The sequence below is a fragment of the Thermobia domestica genome, chromosome 6 (genome assembly GCF_964235325.1).
Source record: "Thermobia domestica chromosome 6, izTheDome1.hap1.1, whole genome shotgun sequence".
In the NCBI taxonomy this organism is placed as follows: domain Eukaryota; kingdom Metazoa; phylum Arthropoda; class Insecta; order Zygentoma; family Lepismatidae; genus Thermobia; species Thermobia domestica.
The window spans coordinates 103,566,028-103,592,560 of record NC_137459.1 but is presented as its reverse complement, the minus strand read 5'-3'; the positions used below and the strand labels follow the sequence as shown (position 1 = coordinate 103,592,560).

Sequence of the window (26,533 nt, the reverse complement as noted above, 5' to 3'; positions counted from 1 at the left end):
TTCTGCTCGCCCAGACAGCAGTTCATGCGTATGAACAAAATGATGTTGTTGTCATTGCAGACGACACTGATGTCCTGATACTCCTGTGTTTCTATGTTAAAATGGATAGTAAAAAAGTTTTCTTCAGACCAGAACCAAAAGCGTGGTGCAACCAACATCCGAGAATGGAACATTCAATCTACAAAGTCGTCATTAGGATTAAATGTCTGCAGTGGCTTGCTTTTTATTCACGCGATTTTGGGATGTGACACCACTTCACAATTGTTTGGGATTGGCAAAGGTCCAATGAAGATAATGAAAAATACATCATTTATGGAGCATGATGAAGTATTCAACAACGCAAACAGTCTGAAAGAAGACACAATTAATATCGGGGAACATGCTATTTGTGCCATGTATGGAGGAAAGACATCTGGTACCTTAGATGAACTCAGATACATAGGTTTCAGTACAAAGGTTATTAAAAATATGGTTCAAGCTGTTCAAGCCCAGTCACTTCCACCGACTTCAGCTGCTGCTAAATTCCATAGCTTACGGGTCTACTACCAAGTTCAGGATTGGAAAGGCAATACAACTCTTCTACCTGAGGATTGGGGTTGGCAGTTACAGGGTGGACAACTACTTCCAGTACTCACTGATCTTCCACCAGCACCACCAGCTCTGCTTGATATCATAAGATGAATGCAAGACAGATTGCAGTACAAGGTGCTCATGTAGAAAGCATGGTTTGGAATGTTCATCAGTTTACAGTGAATGTCATGGTATACTGTACTGCAACTCCAATACAGAAGATAGTGTATACAACGATGGTGTTTCTGATGGAGAGTGATAATGATGGAAGTGACAGCAGTGTCTTACTTGTGTTTTGTTAGTATTTTTAAAGAGTGTCTAGAAATTTAAACGAGTCTGTACAAGTTTAATCATCTCTTACAAACACTGATAATGTATCCTTATAATGTTCAGAACTTTACTACCTATAGACCTATTATTATCATTTTGTAATAAATTTAATATGAATAGAAACACGATCGGATGATTCCTGGTTTAAAAAACTATCCATTTGATGTATATTTCACGTAAATTGGAACAAAATTGGAAATTTATAGCGGCCAATACGGCTGCTTTCCCATGCTCGGATTTCTGTAGACTTTTAATATGTAGTTGGGAATATTATTACAAATCTAAGAAACCTTACTTTATTTCTTTTACAATTAGTTTGATGTTTTCACCTAAAATGACTGGACTATATGCATTGTGACAGGAAACGACACAATGCATTTGGGACTAGTTAGTAATGCTGTCTTTTTTGACATTCTTTGACTTTTGGTTCCTATTACATGCTGATCCTACATTTGGTAGGTTCCAAAGTTTGCTTTCTGGAACGTATGACTTTGACAAGCATTGTTTCGCATCATGTGGTATTATCTTCATAGTGCATTGCTTGCAACCAAGACAGATGATTTGGAATGTACTTTTCCTTTCGCGCATTCGTCTGTGGGTGCATATGTGGCATTCGTGATTCGTGCACCTCTCGAGTGTTTTGAATCAGAAGTTTTGCTTTTTACTTACTAGATTTACCTGCGTTTTGTGTGTTCTAATTCCTGACTTACAAATTCTGGATGAATACTATACCACGAATTCTGTAAATAATTAAAAAAAAGAGCCATTTTCCCAGCTGTCCCCTGAGAAATAACTTGCAATCAAGGAATTTGGAAGGCCATTGTCAGAGTCACAACGGACGTAGGTGAAGTTATGTTATAAATCTATATCGTTCGAAAGTTCACACAGTACACTTCATGTGTGAAATATCTCGCTTGAATGGGAGATGTAGGGGACGTGGCGACCATTTGAAGATCCGAACAAGGCACGCTCCGAAACACCAGAAAACTTGGATAACATAGAAAGCTATGATGCATTTTATTTTGGGATGTGGTATATATAGGTGCAAAAGGTAGCTGATACGAATCTCATATCAAATGTTTACAAATCAAAATGGCGGATCCAACATGGTAGACACCAATTACAAGAAAACAAGTTGTGGATCTGAAATTGGATATATAGATATTTGACGTCGCTATATATGAATAGGATACCAAACGTGTAAAATTCAACATGCGGGATCCAAGATGGCGGGCGAAATGTAAAACACTGCTATGGAACTGAAAGGTAATTGGCAGAGGTTTTAGCGGTTGCGGAGTATGAATTCAATGCTAAAGTGCGAAATGCAATATGACGGATCCAATATGGCGGACAAAAAGATCAAAAAATATCTACAAAACGGACATATGTGTATCGAGAGAGTCTAGGCTAGGTCTCGACCTCGCCTCGATTAGGAAAATCAAATCTCAGTCTCGGATTTGAGACGAGATCGCGACTAGTCTCGGTGTCGGTATAGTCTCTATTCATGAGAGTGAACATTTGTCATACATATGGTTCACAAGTGTACGTGGCATATTGTGATACAGGAAAGAAAGTTGTGGAAGCATAACGATGTTTCAAACTCCAACGAGCACTTTTCACTATCCTTGTTCGAATCTTCAGGTGGTATCTCCAAATAATCGCACGTACCCTACAAGCGTACCCTACGCCATTCATGCGAGATGTTAAAGATGTAAAGTATAGTCTTTGTGAGCTTTTCAACGATATATAACATGTTGATTCCCGCGTATCTCTTCTAGAGCAGGGGATAGAGGGGTAGGGTGTGAAATAATTCTTGTCTATGATTGATCACAAAACTTTCATGTGCGCTATGAAATCTGCTCTGCATTCTGTGCCTCAATTTTTGCATGATTATTTAGGAAAACACGCTCACTGTTTATTGTAAAATATCGCCTACCCCTACTTGCCCTGTTATGCACTGTAAACATTTTTATACTACATTTGTAAGAATCACATATTCCGTTCTGTACATATTTTCTGCACTTTTTGTCCGCCATATTGGATCCGTCATATTACATTTTGCACTTTTAACATTGAATTCGTACTCCGCAACCGCGAAAACCTCTACCTATCCCCTTTCGGTTCCATAGCAATGTTTTTCATTTTGTCCATTATTTTGAATTTTACACTTTTGGTATCCGATTCATATATAGCGACGTCAAATAACTCTATATATCCAATTTCGGACCCACAACTTGTTTTTTGTAATTTGTGTCCACCATGTTGGATGCGCCATATTGATTTGTAAAGATTTGACATCAGATTCGTATCAGCTTCCTTTTGCACCTATATATACCACGTCCCAAAATAAAATATATCATATCTTTCTATTTTATCCAAGTTTTGTGGTGTTTCGGAGCGTGCCTTGTTCGGATCTTCAAATGGTCGTCACGCCCCTAGAGGCCCCATTCAAGCGAGATATTTCACATGTGAGGAGTACTCGGGATGATCTTTTCAACGATATATAACATATGCATATCTCCGCGTACCACTTCACCTACTTCCCTTGTTAGTCATTGTGCAGAGCATCAAAACAAGCAATAAAGTCAAGTCCTCAAAACTGGACCGGCTTGTAAGGAGGATCAAAGTAAGAAAAGTGAGATGTTTGACCAACAATTGGCACTCCTGTGTTCCCGTGTCCAGCCACATCGAAGCGTTCAAGACCATTTGAGTTAATACCTGTATTGGAGTGTATGTGGAGGCGTCTGTCGCATAGAGAATCGGAAAGAAAGTTTGACGTCCATTGTTAGAACAAAAGTTGCTTCCGAAAGAGTAGTAAAAGAAAAACTTAAGGTTCTGCGGTAAGTATTTTTAGCTCAAATTGGACATTTTTTTTTTTGTTCATTAAGATAACCATTGTGCAACAATTGATGGAATTCAATGACGCCTCGTCTTTCTCTTTTGCTGCTCACAGCTAGTGATGTGAGGTGGAAAATTTTCCGTTATATTTTTTTCTGGAAAATTTTCCGCACTAATCAAATATCAGTGATCAAGTAACATTTCGTCATTAATCATGATATTGATTGGATTCATGTATAGAAATGTTAGAAAATGAAAGATCGTTTAAAGAATCTGAAAATTATCACGGCTCAGAAATTTCCAGTACTATGTAGGAACAAGCGAAACAATTTTTCATGAATCGAAAAATTTTCTGTCGTGTATGGAAAAATTGAAATACTTTATATGAGTCGGAAAAATTTTCATAATAGTAAAACAACATTTTGTGAATCGGGAAGTTTTATTGGTCTGTAGAAAGAAGTAAAAGAAATTTTCATGGATCGGAAAATTTTCGTTACGATGAAGAAACAAGTGGAAAAACTTTTCATAAGCCGGACAACTTTGAATATTATATACAGTGATGTTAGGGGGGGGGGGATTTTCCACTATACTTTCCACTGTAGAGGAAAGTTAGACACCAGCAAATTATAATTTTCCAATTAGCTTTCTGCAACCGGACTAATATTTGGAGTTGGCAAGTAAAAATTTACTTAATGTTTCTCTCGCTCGTTCTTTCTTTCTCTCTCTCTCTCTCTCTCTCTCTCTCTGTGTGTGTGTGTGTGTGTGTAAAGTGGAGGGAGCATAGATCGAGTTCTTAGAGTACAAATATCCCATCTCATTGCTTAGAATGTAACAAGAAAGCAAAAAAAAAAAAAAAAAAAAAAAAAAACACTTTGTGAATTTTTTTTATTTATTTCAAAAACAGAAGATTCCACTATTTTTCACATATAGGCATGTCTATGAAAATTTACTTATGAAGATTATTTTTGTAACAGAAAATAAGAAGAAATGCTTTGATTTTATTGTGTTTAATACTCGTAAATTATAACTTCAATATTGGAATTTTGTATAATCAATATCTTAAAGCAGATATTTTGTATTGTAAAACTACCATTAATATGTATAAAAGATGTATTAGAAATAATAACTATTCGATAGAACAAGTACATATATAACAAAAAAGAAAAATATTTTTTTATTTTGTAAATTAAAATGAAATTACTTGTTGCTTGTATAATGCAGTGCTAATAGCGAAGCTTTTTACGTTTCTTTTATTATTTTATTGGAAGAACAACTACAGAAGTCAGCCTGCTTATTAGTTATATTTTACTTTCTCTTCTAAATGAATATATAAATAAATAAATATTTATTTCCAGAAAATGTTCAGTATTTGTTTTCATGAGTTATTTAAAGTGGAATTTTGGGTACTCAAAATTTACAGCAGGTACTTTAAATTATATCTACTCTTCTATATATGTTGAAAGTATGTATATCCAGAAAATTAGTAAAGCTATGAGAAAACTTCATCTTTCGCGTATTAAACTGACGAAATATGATTTTGTAAGATCAAAGGTGAATTCTGAGGGAAGAACACATTGAAGTTTTTGAAATATTTTTGTAGAAATGAAGAATCGTTAGATTTTCACTTTATTAAACTTTTTTCAGACAATATTTATTACTAGCATAAATTTACCCGCTTCGCTCGGTTAAATTAAGAAAAAATAGTAACATGTTCCGTTAGTCATTCACTTTTTACTATCACTAAACGCTCTTTGGTATCGGTCAGTTTCGATGAATTTTATATATCCTCCTCCCCTCCCCATGTTGTGGGGTACGGCATCGGGAGTGTAATTGTTTACCTCAGCGACCCCGAAAACTGAATTTGACACTGATATTGGTCATTTTGATTATATATATATATATATATATATATATATATCCCTCCCTCCCCTCCCATAATTTTTGCAGGGCTGAATTTGGATTTAAATGGCATCAAAAGTGTCACTGTTCATCTCAGCGACCTCAACAACTATAGATTTGACACTAATATAGGTCATTTTTGATCATTTGTAAATGTCTTTCCCTTCCTTTAAGTTACACATCATCAAAGTGATATGACAAAAATCATCTCAGGTTTAAACTTCATCTAGGTTGAAAACTTGATCGAGATCGGTTCGGTGGTTCAAGAGGTATTACGTTTCATTTATTTTTATATATATCTCCCCCTCCTACCTCCTCCCATAAGTTCTGTCGTCAAAGTGAATAGATAAATACCATCCGAAGCCCGAACGTCATCTATGTTGAAAATTTGATCGAGATCAGTTGGGTGGTCCAAGAGCTATTAAGTTTTATTTATTTTTATATATCTGTCCCCTCCCCTCCTTCTTCCATAATGTCTAGCGTCAAAGTGATATGATAAATACTACCCCAGGCCCAAACTTTATCCATATTGAAAATATGATTAAGATCGGTCCTGTGGTTAAAGCGTGATGAAGTCACAAAGACAGTCACTTTTATTTTTATTCTTTTCACACACACACACACACACACATATATATATATATATATATATATATATATATATATATCCTCCCCTTCGTTGTACTGTAAAAGTGAAATGAAAAAACATCCCAGGCCCGAACCTTATCCATGTTGAAAGCTTGATCGAGATCGGTTGGGTGGTTCAAGAGTTATTAAGTTTTGTTTATTTTGGATGGCATTTAGTATCTCCCCCAACTCGTTTCATGGTTCCAGAACCGAGTTCCTTGTTTTTTTTCTAAATTGTGATAAAGGTAGAAATACAAGGGCTCTGGGGGCTTCTAACTCCTTTCGCTAGCTGTCCCTAGCTCAGCTATATTTTGTAAAGTAAGTAACACACTGTAAATCTTAAATGTGCAAGATTGGGGGAGATACTAAATATCAGCCATTTATTTTTATAGACTCCCCTCTTCCCTCCACTTCCCCTAAGTTTTACAGTTAAAGTGATATAATAAAAACCACCTCAAGTCGGAACCTCATCTGTCTTGAAAATTTGGTTAAGATCGGTCGGGTGGTTTAAACGTGATGAAGTCACAAAACAGTCATTTTTATGTTTACTTTTTTGACATATATATCCCCTTCCCCTTCGTTGTACTGTAAAAGTGAAGTGAAGAAATCATTCAAGGACCAAACCTTATCTATTTTGAAAGTTTGATCGAGATCGGTCTGGTGGTTCAAGAGTTATTAAGTTCTATTCATTTTCATATATTTCCCCTCCTCTCCTCCCCCTCCCCTAATATCTACTGTCAAAATATAATGATAAGAAACTCTTCAGGTTTGAACTTCATATATGTTGAAAATTTATTGAGATCGATCGGGTGGTTCAAAAGTTATTAATTCACGAACAAAGTCACTTTTATTTTTATATTATTGATTTTTGTATATCTCCCCCTCCATCCTTTTCCCTACGTTGCTCCGTCAAAGTGAAAATGATAAAAATCATGCCAGTCCCGAACCTCATCTACATTGAAAATTTGATCAAGATCGGTTGAGTGGTTCAAGAGATTAAGAGTCACAAACAGAGTCAGTTTCAATTTGATAATATAGATACATTTTACAACGAAACAACGATGTAGGAAGAAGTGGAGTATGTTTTTATAAATCGGAAAATTTACATCACTGCTCACAGCTGAATGTTATGCGAAAGGTTGTCTTGTAAACAGGATCGTTTATAGAAAGATGCCATAAAGTGGATCCCTAGAAAGCATTTGTTTCTCTTGTGAAACAAAAATATTTTCATTTAAAAAAATAATTCATTTTATACAATTTTGATCAATTGCATGGATTTGTAATTAAATACGTCAGGACTTATTGTTATTTTTAGCAGCAAACCATCCTTCTCTACCTTACAAAATGTGTACCAATTTTGCTGCACACACACACACACACACACACACACACACACACACACACACACACACACACACACACACACACACACACACACACACACACACACACACACACACACACACACACACATTTCGCACTTCATACTAGACAATAAATGGATAACGTATTTAATTTCATATTCCCCCTACCAGACTGATAGTTGTGAGTATGAGCTACGAAGATCCGTGGTGACAAGTTCATAGTGCCCGAGGAAAAAAGACATTCCTTTGTGGAAAGTACTTTGATTCAGAAAAACTTAAGAAGAAATGATCCAATGCAGCTCGTGTATCACGTGGTTCCATGAAGACTTTGTTGGTGTGAGAGGAATGGAAACATTCCTTTCTGGACAGTGCTTTGTTTCAGAAACACTTAGGAAGAAATCATTGTAGATACTAGGAAATGATTTCATTATAGATTGAGCTACTTATTACATCTTGCTTTCCATTTATTATTCATTTAGATTTTTTCGTCTTTCCATGCTGTTAGAAATAGGTTATGTTCCACTTAGCAGGACATATGATCCACTTTAGAAGTCAAATTGCTTTATTATTTATCTTCTGTACATGTTCAATTTTTTTTCATAATACATATATGTTTAATCAGAAACAAACAAAACTTCTTTTTTTTTTTTTTAAATAATATATCTTTCCATCATATGAGTATAAAATTTCCTTATTTGTATTGTTTTCTTCCGAGTTGCAGCCTGTTTTCTTAAAAGTGATCCGGTTTTGAGGACTTGACTATAGTTAATTCAAGAGTTTGTTCAAAAAATATATATACACAATAATAATGAATAGTTTTGTGGGTGTGAAATAAAGAATAAAGTTTTGCTTTCCGTGTCTATTGTTTGGTGGTGAAGAATTATGAATACAATCAGATATAACAGATTTAAATCATTTATGCTCAAACTTAATAAATAAATAAATAAATAAATAAACAAATAAATGAATAAATAAATAAATAAAAAGTACAGATCTTAGACTTTACATTTGATTTTGAAAGGAACATTAATGCAATAAGACATCAAATTGATAATAACAGAAGCAAGGGAATGGAATCTACTAAGAGAGAGAATCAAAAACAGGAAGAGTGACATACAAAATGGACCATAGACAGGGTCGGACCAGGCCAAATTTTCACCCTGGCAAAGTGAGTTTTTGGCGCCCTCTCCCCTAGTACTAGCCTATATTTTACATTTTATCGTAGTGTTTTTAATATTTTAAACCCATTTTTCAAAAAGACATTCATTACCTAGGAAAACTTCATAAAGTATATGGCCCGCTATAAACAATACCAACTCCGCCCCCCGCTTGGTCTAGTGGATAGCACGCCTGCTTTCTGTGGCCCGGCTCCAATTCCCGGAGGGTTACTGTTGAACGATAAAAGCTGTTCGGATTCCACTATAATCTGCGTCCACACCTCCTTCGGCCATTAAGGCATAACCGTGGAACGCTAAACTCAAGCAAACAAACAAACAATACTTACTCGCCCTCCACTCTTTATTCTACACACCATCTCTCCATTTGTCGATACAGCCCCCTTAGTACTATGCAGGGCCGTGCCGTGGAGGGGGGAGCGGGGCGACTGCCCCGGGAGCCGAGGTAAGGGGGCGAAAAATCGGGAGAAAAAGGGGCAAAAGAAAGGAAGAATTACTTGGAATATATGTATGGGGGCGCCGTCGTATACTCTCGTCCCGGGCGCTGATTTTCCACGGCACGGCCCCTTGTACAATGAAACTCTCTTCTTCCATGGTGAAATGGAAAAAGATTATGTAATTGCCGCTACTCTCGTACAAGAATATAAACCAAAAATGTCAGTAGAAAACACATTATAAAATTTACTTTTTGAGGCTCGTTTTGGCGCCCCTCTGACTCTGGCGCAACGGGCTGTCACCCGGGTTGCCCTGCCCTTGGTCCGCCCCTGACCATAGAAGCCAAAGAATTGTGCGATCTTATAGTTTGTGAACTTAAAATCCAGTTTAAATTCATAGGATATTTCATGGCAGCAATGTTGTTTGCACCAGATATGTTTCCACAGTATACTTTAAATTTTCCTAGATAAACTGTGAATAAAATGTGTTCAATTTAGAGATTTTTTAATAACACTAATCTCTGCCACGTACTGTCTTCAGTATATGCTGCAGATAAATTTCGGCCATTGTCAGGGATGTGGGTTTACTAGAATTAATTATTCGGAATAATCTAGGAAAACCATTTAGTGAATCTACAAAGCTTCTGAAATTGATATTGACTGTACCTATGACGTCAGCAGAAGGAGAAAAGTGTTTTTCTACATTAAATAGAATTAAAATACTTTTAAAGAACTCGATGTCCCAAGAAAGATTGTCAGCATAGGCATTAATCGAAAAGACTTCAATCAGCGAGTAATAGACAAATTGCTGCAATCAAAAGGAGAATAGGCTTTCTATTTAAATAAGCTGAGTGTTGGTTTAATGTTCTATTTTTTTAATTTATAGTTTTTTTTAACAAAATCTTATTTTCACATGTTACATAGTATTTACGTCCAAATGTTTTTGATTAGTGAATGAGTCCAATTTCTATATTATGTTTCCGATCGTTCGTACTACAACACCCGGGACCACAATTCCCTACCGCCACTGACTTCAGGTAAAATAGCAAAATAACTATACATATTTAACGATGCATATTGACTAACAAAAAAGTGCTCTTGATTTGTTCCAGTACAGAAAAAAAATATTACATAGCATAACCGAGCACATTCCAATACAGTTTGCGTCAACGCAACACAAAATTTGCGAATTAGGTTGCAATAATCGGCATAGCAACTATGAAGATTTTTTTTTTCATTTTTCTGTACGCAGAATTTTGTGAAGACTTGTAGCTACGGAATGACAACCAACGTCAGCAACAGAAGTGGCTCTTGAGGGTAGTGAAATTGGTAAAAATTTAGATTTTATCGACGCAGTCCACAAGAAGTTAACTGCTCACAGGTATGATGGTTCCTCATTTACGGTGCGATATATTAGTAATAGTCTGAAAACTAAACTTCAACCAAAGAAACCGACCACTATTTGTTCATTGCTACGAATATTTTGTATATTATTACTACTATTACCACCACTGCCAATAATAATAATAATAATAATAATAATAATAATAATAATAATAATAATAATAATAATAATAATAATAATAATAATAATAATACACAAGGTCAGTGGTAGAGGTAGACCACGTTGTCAAACCAATATACGCCGCTGATTTGAGCACTAACATTTAAGTATTTCTACACTAATATATTGTGACGATTTAATTGCAAGTTAAGTTGTATTGTTGCAATTTGATTATATTGACAATTGATAATGCTAATACAGAACATGAACACAATTCGCTGTTTATTATTACGACAAGTGCCGTAACCATATTTAGATTTGAGTATTTTATTTGTGGAACTGCATGTTGCTTGGTAGGCATATGAACAAAAGAAAAAAAAATACCAACTAAAGTTATTGATTGAGCACCATTTTAACCTTTAATGTACAGCATGCCTAAGGCAACAACTAGTACTAAAAATGATGGGCCGTATGCAGAGTCGTTTTGTAACGTGATTAGTGACATACTAAAGAGTACGACTAACATATGTTTCCTGCAGTAGTCAAGACTTTAGTATGACGCTAATAATGCGTCAAAACGACTCTGCATAAGGCGGCATGACTCTTAGAAGTAATGATGATTTAACTCCAAGTTTTGGACTTACTTTCTTTCATTGTTGATCATGCACTTGCTCATTTTCCTCGAAAACATTAGTTAATCATAATGAATTGGCTCTGTTAACGTTATTTATTTTTATGGTATTGGAGGAAATCTACTTTTTAGATAATGCTAATGAAGTTTACCAAACATTCTCGTAGAAGTTCTTTCCTCACTTATTATAAATTCTTCAACTTATGTCATTTTGTGATGGCTTTTATGATGAGCTGTGCCAGTATTTCGCGATCTGTAATGAGGTAATTGAAAATCGTTTCTTCCCTCTCTCATTCAAGACAAATATCTAGGGCTTTTCATGATTAATTTTCTGAGAAGAGAAAATACAACCTTCTAAATCTATTAAAATGACACATTAAATATTCCTCAACAAAAAGCAATCGCTTGTCAAAAAATGCTTTAAGTGACAGAGATTTGACGTTCTTGAAATATCATCTGCAGAAACTAATTATAGCGAGGCTGGCATCTTGGATAGAAAACCAATAAATTTTCATAAATATAGGGAAACTGGAATTTAATAAGCAGAATAGTGGTGGTGTTTTTTTTTTTCAGAGCGAATTCTAAAAGCGAGCTCTCTTATCAAAAAATGTTGGAAATGAAATATTTATTTTTATTTCCAACGATAAACTTGTAACATTTTATCCAAACTAGAGGGTTCAAAGTCTTAAAATGTGATTCAAAATTTAGTGAACTGTGTTAAATTTTATTTTGGAATAAATTTAAAATATTTTGCTCTAGAACTTGAATAATTTTTAATACATATAAAAATATAAAATTATTTCTATAAAGAACCGTTTAACACTTCGAAATTAATTTTGTCCAATAAAGCTCAAAGTGTTAGCGAGTTCTTTGTAGGAATAATTGTAATTTGTTTAGAAAAATCCACACTAGGAAATTCTTCAGTTGATTTTTTAAAAAGTTTTCACATGATCTCTTTCTTGAAGAAATTATGCCTTTTCTGAATTTATTGAGAGTTACGCATGTTCTTCCTCCTACACTTCTGTAAAGTACGCCCAAAGAAGCAATATGTTGCTTCCTATTTTCTACGACAATATTCTATTACACATTATTATAGAAAGGTATGGCAAAGAAAATGGCCGTTTGAGATAAATAAAATGGTCGTCGTAAGGACGAAACCTCTGCGTTTTGAAAGATGTACAGTTATTTCAAAAACGGCATGCAGTTGGAGAAAAACGATGTTGAAAATTTAAGTAGTGGTTTTTCGTACAAAAAACAATGTAATACAATGTAGCAGCATTTTATTCCGATATTGAATTGAAATGTTACCAGAAGGCTAAACAAACATGGCAAAGTCACAAATGCGTTTGATGCAAAAAGGGCGTAAATTCGCTTACGCCCTTATTACATCAAACTCCTCAATTAAAGTAAGTACAACACTTGGCTGTGTATAGAAATTTGAAATATGTTTCATATAAACGCACCGTTGAAAAATTGATACAAACTGCCTCTGCCTTTATTTCTTGTGCTTAGAAGTACAGTGCTATGAATGTGCTTAGAAGTCGAGTTGTGGTTCTATTTTACACTGAAAACAACAATGAAACATGGGAAAGGAATTTTGGACCGAAGTCTAGACACTATTTCAGCATTTGCCTTGAGAAATTGACAAAATAAAGAAACGTAGAAACCTGGAGAGACATCAGTAAGCTTGCCCAGCCGAAGAGTTCAAACATAGGAATGCCAAGTTTTAAAGTAGGAACACAAACGCTTCACCTACGCTGTTTAATAGTTCCACCTTCTATTCAGCGTGGTATTTTCTGCTGTAACATATGCTATTACTTAAATCTCTTGGTATATTGTAGACTGCCAGTTCTAACTACTACTACTACGACTACAAAAAAAGTCCGATCACAAACATAGTTTGTAGGAAACGAAACAGATTTCGTGTAGCACTTTTGTTGTGTGCTTTTCGCATACTTGTACTAACTAAAACCAGTTCTGAACCAAACTTAAGCAATGCTCTGCTTATCCATATCCTTTAGGATATAAAACGCAATAACTAAAAAAAACTGTATTAACTTTATCACAATTTAATAGATTGCTAATATCATAGCATTAAAATTAAGACATTCATTGTTGTAACTTTAATAACAAAAATTGAGAATCAGTATTTTCTGTTCAATTAAACTAAAAAAAATATATATATTTAAATATCTGTTAGAAAAATGAAATAGAGACTGATTAAAAGAGGAACAAAAAGTAAAGAATATTTTATCACGTTTTCATAAATTGGTGTATTATTATAAATGTTGCTAATACTATTTCCTACAACCAACGCAGAACACTTCTATTTACGATGGAGTGCAGAAAAATTCCTGGCTTCTCCTTCCGCCAAATAAAACCTTGAGTGCAGATTCATATGAAAGCTTACTACCTTGGTACATATTGGTACAGAAAGATATAGTTTCTTTCTGATTAGTATAACTATTTTTTTTTCAGACTTGAATCAGTTCATTGACGTACAGAGCCGTCTGTGACTACCGGACTTACCAGATAGATTAATACGCATTTTTGAGACAGTCTCAGTTGTGCGTTAGACTGTCTCAGCTATTGATGCACTTTTCTTTTACTAGTTTTCTGTCAATAGATGAAATGACCTGTTTTACACCGTTTCAAAGCTGAAAAATAATATTTTTAATGGTATGTCATACACAAGGTAAAAATAGTATGCCAACAGGTTAGGTAAATTTCACAGCTTTTTAATATCGGACTATCATGAAGTTTCTGTTTCTCCAGGAAAAGTCTGCAAAGAACATCACACTGAGAGATTACAAACACTGAGGGAGCAATGTACTTCCTACAGCACTACTAAAAGTTGGATAACTCGTTTCAGACTGGCCGTTTCACCATTGAAGATGAGGCCCGCACTGAGTACTCTCTAACCTCAAATGACTTGGCAACATGTGGTGTTTTCTATGAACTGATTCTTGAGGACAAGCGAGTTTCAGAAAGAGAAAATATCTTACGGATGCGTGTTGGGTTCATTATCGGCACAATATTAGACATGTGCAAGGTCTCAGTAAATGCTTGAACAGTGATAAGAAGGACCGGCTTACAGCATCAAACGTGGTCGTGACCCGTTTGTAGGCCAGTGCTGTGTATATTTTGCGTATATTTTGTGGGACTAGATCAGTAACTGAGGATGAAACCTGGCTTCATAACTTCATACCTATGATTCTGAAACCAAAGATCAGTAATTTTGTGCCACAGTCCGAGCCTCCGCGGCCAAAGGAATTTTGCACTCAGAGATCAGCAAATAAGATCATGGCTTGAATTTTCTGGGACAAAGGCGGCATTCTGCTGCTGGCTACCTGCCTCAGAATTCTCATATGACCGACAAGTGTTATGCTTGCCTATTGAGCCAGCTTCACAAGAAAATTAAGAGGAAACGCTGCGGAAAAGAGAAGAAAGTTGTCCAAAGAATTATTATCATTATTATTATTATTATTATTATTATTATTATTATTATTATTATTATTATTATTATTATTATTATTATTATTATTATTATTATTATTATTATTATAGCATTGCCAGGCTCTAACGTCTGGGGTTCCAATTTGCTTTTACTCATTTCACTGGCTCTCTGATTGCCATTTGTTCTCAAAATTGAAGAGATAATTCTGAATACATTTATGACATCCAACATGCTACGGGGACGTGGTTTCAGGTCCAACAAAACACTTATTTGTCAAGATTAGAAAATCTGCAACATCACTGCACTAAGTGCATCAATCTCAAGGGGAAATATGTTGAATAAATGTGTAATTTCATCCTTCTAGCTCTACTCTTTCTCTGCAAAGCCAGGAACTTGTCATCACCTTTTCGTACTTCCCGCAATCAAGCCCAAACATACCTAATGCACACATTGACAAAAAATTAAAGTAAATTGAAAATTGAATCAAATATATATAGTATAGGCCGACAAAAAGTATAGACCAACCTGGGTGCACAAATGCTTCCTTTCGGAGTTATAGGCTGCCTAAAACACGCAAAAATGAAATCTAAAGGTGTATAGCTCCAATACTATAGGACCTACCGTAGTCGGGTCGAAACTTCACTTAGAAACTAGTATATGCCCTATGCAAATATCCAAGTTTCAGAATCCTGCGGTACTTTTAAAACAATTTTTATAGAGGTAGTTAGTGAGTACTTCAAAATATATGCCCGTAGCGAAACTCCCTGTAGAGAAACTATTGCAAAAGTATCGAAGGATTCCGAAACATGGATATTTGGGTAGGGCACATATTATTTCCTAAGTGGTCTTGATCCGACTACGGTAGATCCCATGGTATTGAAGCTTTAGACCTTTAAATTTTATACCTCCGAAAGCAAGCATTTGTGCACCCAGGTTGATCTATACTTTTTGTCTTATCTTAATGTAAGGAATCACCTCCCAAACGTTGTCGGTGCTGTTTTGAAACATCCTGTTTATATATATATATATATATATATATATATATATATATATATATATATATATATATATATATATATATATATATATATATATATATATATATATATAGGGTGTTTAATAAGTAATGGTAATAAATTAAACTGTAGATAGTACACGCCAAAACTAACAAAAAAGTCTTAGTAAACATGTGTCCGCAAACGCTTCGTAACGGAGATAGGGGCTGTCGAAAGTGTGGGAAAATGAAGTTTAGAGATGAATATCTGAAAAGTATGAATCGGACAGGGGGCGGTCCAATGAATGACTATCGAAGTCAGACCTGCGCTATGCAGAAATGCATGGTTGATAACTCGTCTTAGGAATGTGCTCTGAAGTAGTTCACAACATGCACCACCACCTTTCTTCGATTGCCTCTCTCATTTCCTGCTGGTTATGCAACCACACACAGCACGTAAACGTTGCCCGCCATTTTGTATCTTTTCAAGCTTTCGACCTGTTACCACGACTTATGAATTACTGGTGGATAGACTCGCCCTCGATGTTCATCTCTAGCCCCCTATCCTTGGACAATTTTCCGGGAATCCCTTCGTTTCTTTGGGGAATCCCTTACGCGCGCATTGCAGAGTTATCAACCATGCATTTCTGCATAGCGCAGATCTGACTTCGATAATCATTCATTGGACCGCCCTCTGTCCGATTCATACTTTTTGAGATATTCGCCTCTAAACTTCATTTTCCCACACTTTCGACAGCCCCTATCTCCGTTACGAAGCGTTTGCGGGCACATGTTTACTAAGACTTTTTTGTTAGTTTTGGCGTGTACTATCTACGGTTTAATTTATGACCATTACTTATTAAACACTCTATATATATATATATATATATATATATATATATATATATATATATATATATATATATATATATATATATATATATATATATATATATAAAGTTGCGATCAAATTTTATATAAGAAATACATTCACACTGCTACTATACATTCATGACATACACTAATCAGCCAAATCATTATGATCACCCGCTACTTTTTGAACGAAGTCGTTGGGCTGAGTTAAGAATCACGGGGCACAGCAAAATTTCTTGCCAGACAATGACAAGGATTTTACTTAATTAAGCAGTATGGTGCTTGTGCATAGAATCAGGAAGGTCGGTGATATATCAGAGTTTGATAGGGGCCATATTGTGATGGCCACACGACTGGGAATGAGCGCTTTGAAAGCAGCGAGCCTTGTTTCGAAAACAACCAAACTTGTCGGGTGTTTGCAAGCTGCTGTTGTTAGTGTTTTCCAAAGGTGGGAAAATGATTTTAAAACCACCACCAAACGACAAACCTTGGGGCGACCACATCTCATAAAAAGATGTCAGATGTCGTAGGTTTTTGATGTTGGTAAAACATTATATGGTGCAAAAAGTGGCACAATTAACAGCATTCTTTAACAGTGGACAAAGCACAAGTGTGTCTGAGAACCCAACACACTGTGTACTGTTAGATATGAGCCTACCTAGCCGACGTTCCACACTCGTACCCGTGTTAGCCGCACGGCATCGTCTATTACGACTGGAATTGGAACTTGCTCATCGTCATTGTATCACCGAGCAATGGCACAATATTACATAATCCGATGAATCACTATACTGCCTTCATCACATTGATAGTCGGGACAGAATCCGTCATCTTCAGGGGAACATCTACACGAGACGTGCACAGTAGGATGACGATAGGCCGGGGGTGGCTGCACTAAAATTTGGGAAATCTTTAGACGCTCATCCGTGGACCCAGTAGTGCGTGTGGAGCAGGGGCGTTATGCAAGGCGTTATGCGTTGTCCTAGTTATGCAAGATTATATGTTATCTGAGCTACATCCAATTGTCAGGAGTTCAACCCTATCTCATGTCTAATTGACTTTTAAGGTCACGCTTCTTTCCGATTTTATATTGGTGGTGGAGACGTAACATTCTCAAATATCTTATTCACGATCGAACTCTGGATCTCAATTTGGGTAAAATAATATTATGACCTCAAACGATATGGATATTACATATTGTAACACAATGTTTCCTATTGATATTTGCGTGGTACACAATTTCAGCATTTTATATCTATCAATTTAAATGTTACAATTACTTTTCAATATAACGCCGTATGAGAACTGAAGGAATCTAACTCCAAAAGTGGAATTTTTGTTTTCTTTTATTATGAACATAATTCTGAAAGCCTCACTTGGTGTCATTTTAAAGTGTTATTGAACCTAACTTTGTCATACTTTGTCTGCTATGCAATAATTTGTTTACCATCTTATTAAAACAACATTTGTTTGAAAACAAAAGCGTTTTTTCTCTCTTATGTAAACCTAGGAAAATGGAGTTACGCTACTCTGGTTCTCGTAACACGATTAGTGTGGTCTACTCTGTATGTAATTTTGTTTTCTAATACTTGAATTAATTACCATCAATATCTTTCTTGGATGCTTGCCAGAGTGCAAATGTATTGTATATTTAAATTTATTATATATTCTTCCCCTCTCTGTCGTTTTTTCAGGCTCTAGCTGTCTCTACTGGTTTTTCGTTTGTTAGTATGTGTATTGTACGTGTTTGGGGAATGAGGGTTAAGTTCTCATGTGTTTGTTGTAGGCGTTTTCATTAGCAATAATATGCTAGTCTATATAGATATGATGGATTTCTAGCTTCTATCTTTTCGCCTTTATCTCTTTCGACCTCTATCTCGTGTTTCCAAAATATTATGTAGTTATTATACAATTTGCTAAACTTAATTGAACAAAGAATGCTCATTTCCCTTTTCATTGAAGTTTAGCGATCTTTGTACAAAGAATATGAGATATGAACCTACAGCTTAATTTGTAATTCAAATTAATGCATTTAATGCTCTCCAAGAAGAATCGAATTCGGATCCATGTGCACCAAAGATGATCGCCCTAACTACTATACAAGCGGGGAGAGAGGGGTAGATTTTACTTTTTGCTTCCAAAGTGCAGCGCTAGTTTCAATCCTAAGGCGCTAGATAATCTTTCCATAATGTATGTCCTTGGTCTGTTACTTTATTATTATTATTATTATTATTATTATTATTATTATTATTATTATTATTATTATTATTATTATTATTATTATTATTATTATTATTATTATTGTTTTTTGTATCCTTGTATCCCATAAGATATGTAGACACAGCAGAGCATACTGAATGGTTGCATACTGAATACATTACAGTAGAAATGTAAGTTAAAAGCACATAGGCAAAATCTTACATAAATCTTATTAGTTTGCTTCATCGCAAGGTGTTCAAACGGAAGTTTAAAAAAAGGCTCTACACAAAGGGTATGGTTAAAACACTTAGACAGAAGGTATGGATGAAAAGTAGTGACAACACTACTACAGAGTTGTTACCTGGATTTATTGGCAGAATAAATAGCAGCTACATTACTTAAATGTAGTTGTCCGCCAGATTGATTACCTTCTGTTACACCTGTGAAGGCATTGTATACCATCAACACTTCAATTGTTGATGTTTTCAAGGGTAGTCTTACAAAACAGATGACATAATGCTTCCCGCGAAATAGTTCTCTGACTTTGACGAAGAGATCGTAATCGCACGGACTTATATCCGAGGAATACGGTGAATAGGTAAATACTTTTCATCGCTAGTTACATATAAGGTCTTGCGCAGCGGTGAAATTGTCAGCAAGTCGCTTTCTCCTGAGCGCAAGAAGGTGGTGTTGCAAGAAATTTGCAGAAGTAGACTACATGGAGCACCTGCTCGTGACGTGCAGAGTGGTCCAGAATTACCGCATGGATGTCGTGTGTCATAATAAACATCATTTTGCAAATACACCTTGTCTTTGGTCAAGAAGGTTCACACTGTTTTTACTCATTGCATTGCCACTTGTAATGTTCTTCATATAAATGAGCGAGATTTCGTTCATAGCCAAAGGAAGTTATTACTTTTCCTCTTACAGCGATGCAGTAATGATGTGTAATTGCATAGCGTAGCAATTTTTTTTACCAAGGCGATTTAATGGAATACCCATCGAAGTGATATGTTTTGTAACACTATAATTATGGAGGATTTGGAACAGAGTTTTGTGGCGTATTCCTTTTCTCACGACTAGTCTGTACGCAATCCGTCAGTGATCCAACTTCAACACGGAAGGAGTTGCAGAACTATGTGGTTACCAGTTTAGGATTGTCCTCACTTGCACCCTTTCCTATCCGAAACACTTCCATCGATGATCACGATGTTTGCTTCGTCACCAAATGGCTCATGCAGTCTCTTAAAACAGTCATGTGCACTCCTAATTTTAATCCATATACGTTGTTTCGCTTTCGTAAACATCTGCTAGGAAGCTTGAAATCTTCGCCTTCATTTTAAGGCACTGCAGTATTTAACTGAATAACACCATTTTCTTTTTCTATATTTGTTCGTCTAACCTTCTGTTATCATCTACCAAACAACTGTCTATCTGTCTCACGCATCTCACGTGACAGCAGTGTTGCCACTATTTTTTTATCCAGCCCATTTATTTAAATGAAATCATTAAATACCTTCCAATGCCAGTAACGAGATTACTCACGACATAAAATGGATTTTATTAATAACGTATGTAGCACATACCTCTTCTTTGCCTACGCTGACGATCTGAGCTTCCACAACAAAGGGACGATACTACAGGTGCACAGACTTGATGAGTGCAAGACCGTACCATTAACCTCCTGAAGTTACTGGACATGAAACTGAAAAGTAAACAAATAAATGAAAAACTAATTAGCACAGGATTCGTCTATGTATTTCCCGTTGGAAGTAATTTTCTCTAAGAACATTCTTCATTTTTTGTCAATGTAGGAGACAGGTTACTAATAGGTTGCGAATGCTACTTTTTTAAAAGGAAGGATCATTTACGAATGACTTAAGTGAAACAAACAAGTAAAGTTTGCGGCTGAAATTTTTGACATATAATTGGTACGAATAGTGACTTAAAAGGCAGAGATAGACGAATTGGACAATGTTGAATTTAAAACTTTTTATCAAATACATAATAATAAAAATACTATCTTAAAAAGGCAGTCATTTAATGAGTTTCTAGCGATTTTTTCTTTTCTTTTTTTAACGCCGCACATCTAGACTTCTGTTTCCAACTTCATGTAACAAATGCTAGTAGAGGTCAGTAAACCATTATAGTCAACCAATACTCTTTGAGGAAAAAAATCTCTCAAAGGACAAGGAAAGAAACACGAAAGTTGAGGCTACCAAAATAAGTAAAATCATAAATTGCAATACATAGTAGAACTCGGCTTGTTTTCTCAGGGAAAGAGCTATTTGAGGTTTCTGGGACCCTCCAAATATACCTGTAAGAGGCATTGTTCCCAACAACTTATAATTGTATACTCATCGATACTTTGCAATCATTTAAGCTGCAATATAATTTGTAATCATATCAGAATGAGCAAAGCAGAAACGGAAAGTAAATATGTTCTGCAGGGAAAGGCAGCTAGAAGTGGTCCGGACATTATTATTGATTTTTTAAAAATATTCTTTTACTGTTTGTGGGGCTGCTGTTGTTTAAAGTTTTACTTTTATTGTTATATTACATTGCATTACAGTACGATAATCGCAACAATAGTAATATTGCAATTTGCAATTACAAAAAGATGTTGAAAGTGATGCCCTTCTTGGAGCAAACGAATGTCAAGATGAAAAGGTGTTGTTTGTAACCTGCCATAACTCATATGATGTTATCGTTAGAAATATTTGCTTTTAACTTGTCCAGTGTGTGCAGATTTTTTTTTGTATACATTATTCTTTAATGCCCCTACAGAAAAGAAATAACGTCGAAAGTTTCTGCAATCTGGGTAGCCACAAACTCTTTGATACTGTCATCTCGGACGATTCACGCACTCCACTCAACTTTGGTTTGTATGCACTATTGCACCATCTTAGGTGAAAACTTGCATAACTTCGTTTTATCTCACTTAGTTACTACACAAATAGATAAAGCAGTTGTTGCAGATAAGGATCTCAGTTGATAGTGCCAGTAAAGTAGAATAGACAAACTATCCTGTATGCCGACACAGCACACCAAACACCTATCTTACGATCATAAAGGGGGAATTCAAATGTTGGTCTGCGTTAGTATGGTCCAAATCCTGTTATTCTGGCTAGTAACACGGAAAGAAAGGTGAACACATGGACTAATGTGACATTCTTTCCAATAACTTATTATGAGCTTTAGTAGAAAAATAATAACTACTATAACAAGCCCTTTTACAAGGGGAGTTATTGAACAGTACATCGGTAGAGTACACGGTTACGCAGGAGAATATTAACTATTTAAATTAGTAAATTTAAATTATAACTCATAAAGTGCGCACCAGAATGATGCAGGTTTTCTGAATAAAAGATGGTGTTTGGATTTTGTACTTTTATTACATAAAGGATGATGATGAGTTAATGAAATGAAGTAATGGAGATCCGGGGATTTACTGAAATTTAATAACCGATTAACGCTTTGACCTGAAGGGTCCCGGTATAGATCGGCAATCTCATTAACTGAAGGCTAATAGCTGACAAGGAACTCCTTGAGTGCGAGGTCGTAAGTGCAATCTCTAGTAAGGCTCATTTGAAAGTGTAGTGTAAACAATGATGACAGGAAAAATATTAGCTGCTAATGACTCACCATGTACATCGGGAGGGCGACAGAAAATACGTCTTCGGGAGTTGCAGACATAACCCTTCTATGGGATGTATGTATTACACTTCACAAAATGGACATCGTCGTCATTCACGAAATATTCAAAACAGACCATTAACTTGCACCATAAACACCAAATGAAAAACGACGTGCCACAATGATCACAAACGCTCGCACAATCAAGATCGAAGGTGAACTCCTTGGAAGTTACAAACCGTTCAGGACGTTAAGCTAGGTATCCACTCCTGAAAAATGCATATAGAATCATATTCGTATAACGGATACCATCACATTCCATCAGTTCTTATCTCCCCGTTATACCAATACGATTCTGTATGCATTTTTCAAGAGTGGATGCCTAGCTGAACGTCCTGAAAGTTTGTAACTCCCAAGGAGTTCGCCTTCGATCTTGATGGTGCGAACGTTTGTAATCACTATGGTGCGTCATTTTTCATTTGGTGTTTACGGTCAAGTTAATGGTCTGTTTTGAATATTTCGTGGATGTCCACGATGTTCACTTTGTGAAGTGTAACACATACATCCCATAGAAGGTTAATGTTTGCAACTCCCGGAGACGTATTTTCTCTTGCCCTCCTGATGCGCATGGTGAGTCATTAGCAGTTAATATTTTTCCTGTCATCATTGTTCACACTACACTTTCAAATGAGCCTTACTAGAGATTGCACTGACGACCTCGCACTCAAGGGGGTCCTTGTGAGACTTTAAGAGATTAACATGCCAATGTAATGCTATATGTGGTAAATAGAGAATTGTCTTCCTTTTTCTTTAAAAAGAACCTTTTAGAGATCATTGAAAGATGGTATTGCTTACTCATGTGCGTTAGCTTGCTGATGTCCACGGACACAGGATCTAGGTGGCATTTTCACTAAATATTGTGATAACGACGCAGTTACTTGTGGAAGGGCTAGGAGTCGACTGCCCAAGTCCTTGGATTGAACTCGCCGGAAGGTCTTTGCTCTTTTTTCTCTGGGGCACTGCCTCACAGTCTCGACGTTCCAGTCGCTGATCGGCTCTTGACGCTGAAGACCCAGGTTAGTTCTCGCTGGTGCCCATCTCTGAAGTCTCCCTCTTAGGATCTGGGCTCTGAACCAGAAGTTTTCCGTGGACGTAGTCTGGAAATGGACGTTATTTGAGACATGGACTCTGGTCAACTTAGCTTCGTGGACTTCTGGGCGTCGAACTCTACAGCAATGATGATAGGCGTCGTGATCCATGGGCGTTATGCTGCGCGGAGTGACGTGAGTGGCCTCGAACACTTTGAGTGGCATACACTCAACATGAACTGACGATAATGGACCCCTGAACTTTTTAATCGCTAGATTTTATACAGAGTAGTTCCGTGTTTACTAGGCTGAATGTTCAATTCTAGCCAAGAGAAAGTATGCTTTTGTAGGACATCCGCATATCTGTTGTTGAATTTATAATGGTTGTGTTCTTTGAATAACTCATCTATTCTGAAATCACAATACTGTCCGGATGTTTTTCTCGTCTTTGGAAATGTACCACTTTCTTGATGATAAAATTATTTTTCATAAACGTATAATTCAGTCCATTCCGGCTGTATGTTCGCTACACTACGATGAGGTTGCGATAGAATATCTGACACGATCACACGAGTATAATTTAACATAGTTCCTAAAATTCTTATACTTCTGTACTTCTTCATTGAAATGTCTCAAATCTATTACACCTGTTCAGGTCCGCTACTAATTTTCTCCAAATAGCAGGGAAAGACACCAGAAAAATGATATTTTCATTTCATAATCCGTTAGCTATTTATTGTTTCCGTAAAATCAACTTTGAAATTTCGATATGTACGCATTTTTGTTTCACAGCTTGATGATGCCCTTCATGCTGGTCTAGTAGCTAGCGCGTGAGAATTTGGTGCACGTGGTCAGGAGTTGGATACTCGATACCCGGTGGGAGAGCACAAAAAATTAATTTCATAATCAGTCGCTTTCGTTGATCATTTCTCTGAGTCTAAAAAGCATAACCATAGGACGTTAAACTAAATAATTTAATTTAATTTATCTCTTGATGATAGTAAACTTGAACCGATGATGCCCTAGATTCTTTCTAATCTTACACATTCTCTCAATGCATTAAGTGACACAGTAGTTTGCAACCGCTCAATAATTGTCTATGACTTACTTGCATTGAGAGAATATTTTAGGAAAAGGTAACACCAGAAACCTAGCATGGATGTAATGAAGGATCTATGGGAGTATGTGATGTATACCCACCCAATATTTTTGTAGTTCAGCGTATAGTTACTTTAAATCAGGATTATGATTGAGGGTATACGTATGAGTGGAACGATCGGGAGTATATCTACTAAAATTTCTACCAGTACATAACTGAATCCCATGTAAAATATATAATAAATGCTAGCAAATGTACAAGGTAGTTGCAAAGTTGTTTTCCAAATATGTGAAGGAATAAAATAAAAGAAGATAGGTGACTTGGCAATCTTCATTGTACGTACAAATACTGTTCTAACTGTCTTTCACAAATTCCAATGCGCAAAGCACATCTCTTCAGCACTGATTTGCAAATATCATGACACACCAAGGATTGATATCGAATCTTGAGAATGGTTGGTCCGTTAGCCATTTCAAGTGATTCAAATTCTCTCGTTATCCAAAAAGAATCATCATCATCTCTTCTTTGACAATACACCACATGGTGTGAGATCACATGAATGTATTGTATTGTATTTATTTTCGTCCTTTTTCATACATTTAGCACTGTATTACAATGGATGTGGACATGTCATTTATATACAAACACAAAAGTAAAAAGAATTAATAATAATGTAAATTACATGCATTAAGTTACTAATTATGGTTACATTTTGGATGATATCATTATTACAAATAAAGTTGCAGTAAGTAATTATTACTTGCAGTGTATGTAGAAATTCTTCCATATATATCTAATTCTAAAGACAAGTAATAACAATGATTTAATTAGATCATAGATTTTTTCAGTTAGCTATTCATGTATTCCTCTACCGAGTAAAAGCAATGTTGTAATAAAAACTTCTTAAGTTCTTTTTTTTTTAATTTAGCAACAGAGTCCTGAGTCTTTATATTTTTTGAAAGTTTATTGTACAGCATGATACCCGTATATTTACACACTTTCTCCCATAATACAGTTGTATGTTCTATAATGGAAAGGTTTCGTTTGTTTCTTGTATCATAATTATGTTGTTGTTCTACTCGCGTAAGGATACCCTCCAGGTGTTTCTTTTCAAATATCAGTAAATTTAAGATATACAAACATGGTACTGGAAGTATACGAAGTTTTTTAAAATATTATTTGCAGTGATCTTTTGGTTTAACAGTTGCCATCATTCCTACTATTGGTTTCTGTATTGTAAAAATTACTTTGGATTTCTTTGAGTTTCCCCAAAATATAATGTCATATGTTAAATTTGACTGGAATAATCCAAAGTAAATTGTGTTTAAAGTAGAAACTTTTAACACGTTTTTAAGTACTTTAATTGCGGAAAAAAATATTAATTTCTTACTAAGCTTTGTTATATGCACATCCCAGGAAAGATTCTTATCTATCCAAATTCCTAAGAACTTTGTTGAATTTACGTAGTCTATTTAATTATTTTCAATTAACATATTCACGGGCTGTGCATGTTTGTTGCGCAGATGATGAAAATTGATTGCGTGCGTCTTTTCAATGTTTAATTTAAGTTTATTTTTTAGAATCCAGTGAGATATTTTATAGAGGATTTCGTTTGCACTACCTTTAACTTCCTCATTTGTTTTCCCTTTTACTATAATATTAGCATCATCTGCATAAAATGATAGTTCTGCTGGAGCAACATTACTTGGTAAGTCGTTAATGTATATAAAAAATAACGGACCTAATACGGATCCTTGTGGCACTCCACATGATTTCTTGTTTCTCTGATATATGGTATATAGTTTGGTTTGTTTC

The 26,533-nt window shown here is 35.6% G+C and overlaps 1 protein-coding gene across 1 annotated transcript in view; it reads right to left on the bottom strand.

The window, feature by feature from the left end:
• LOC145687713 (galanin receptor 2b-like) overlaps nt 1-26,533 on the bottom strand; it is a 203,198-nt gene that overhangs the window by 10,916 nt on the left and 165,749 nt on the right. The window contains exon 5 of the mRNA XM_081761166.1: nt 20,482-20,600. Coding sequence (XP_081617292.1) covers nt 20,482-20,600 — 119 coding nt within the window. The remainder of the gene's footprint in view (nt 1-20,481; nt 20,601-26,533) is intronic.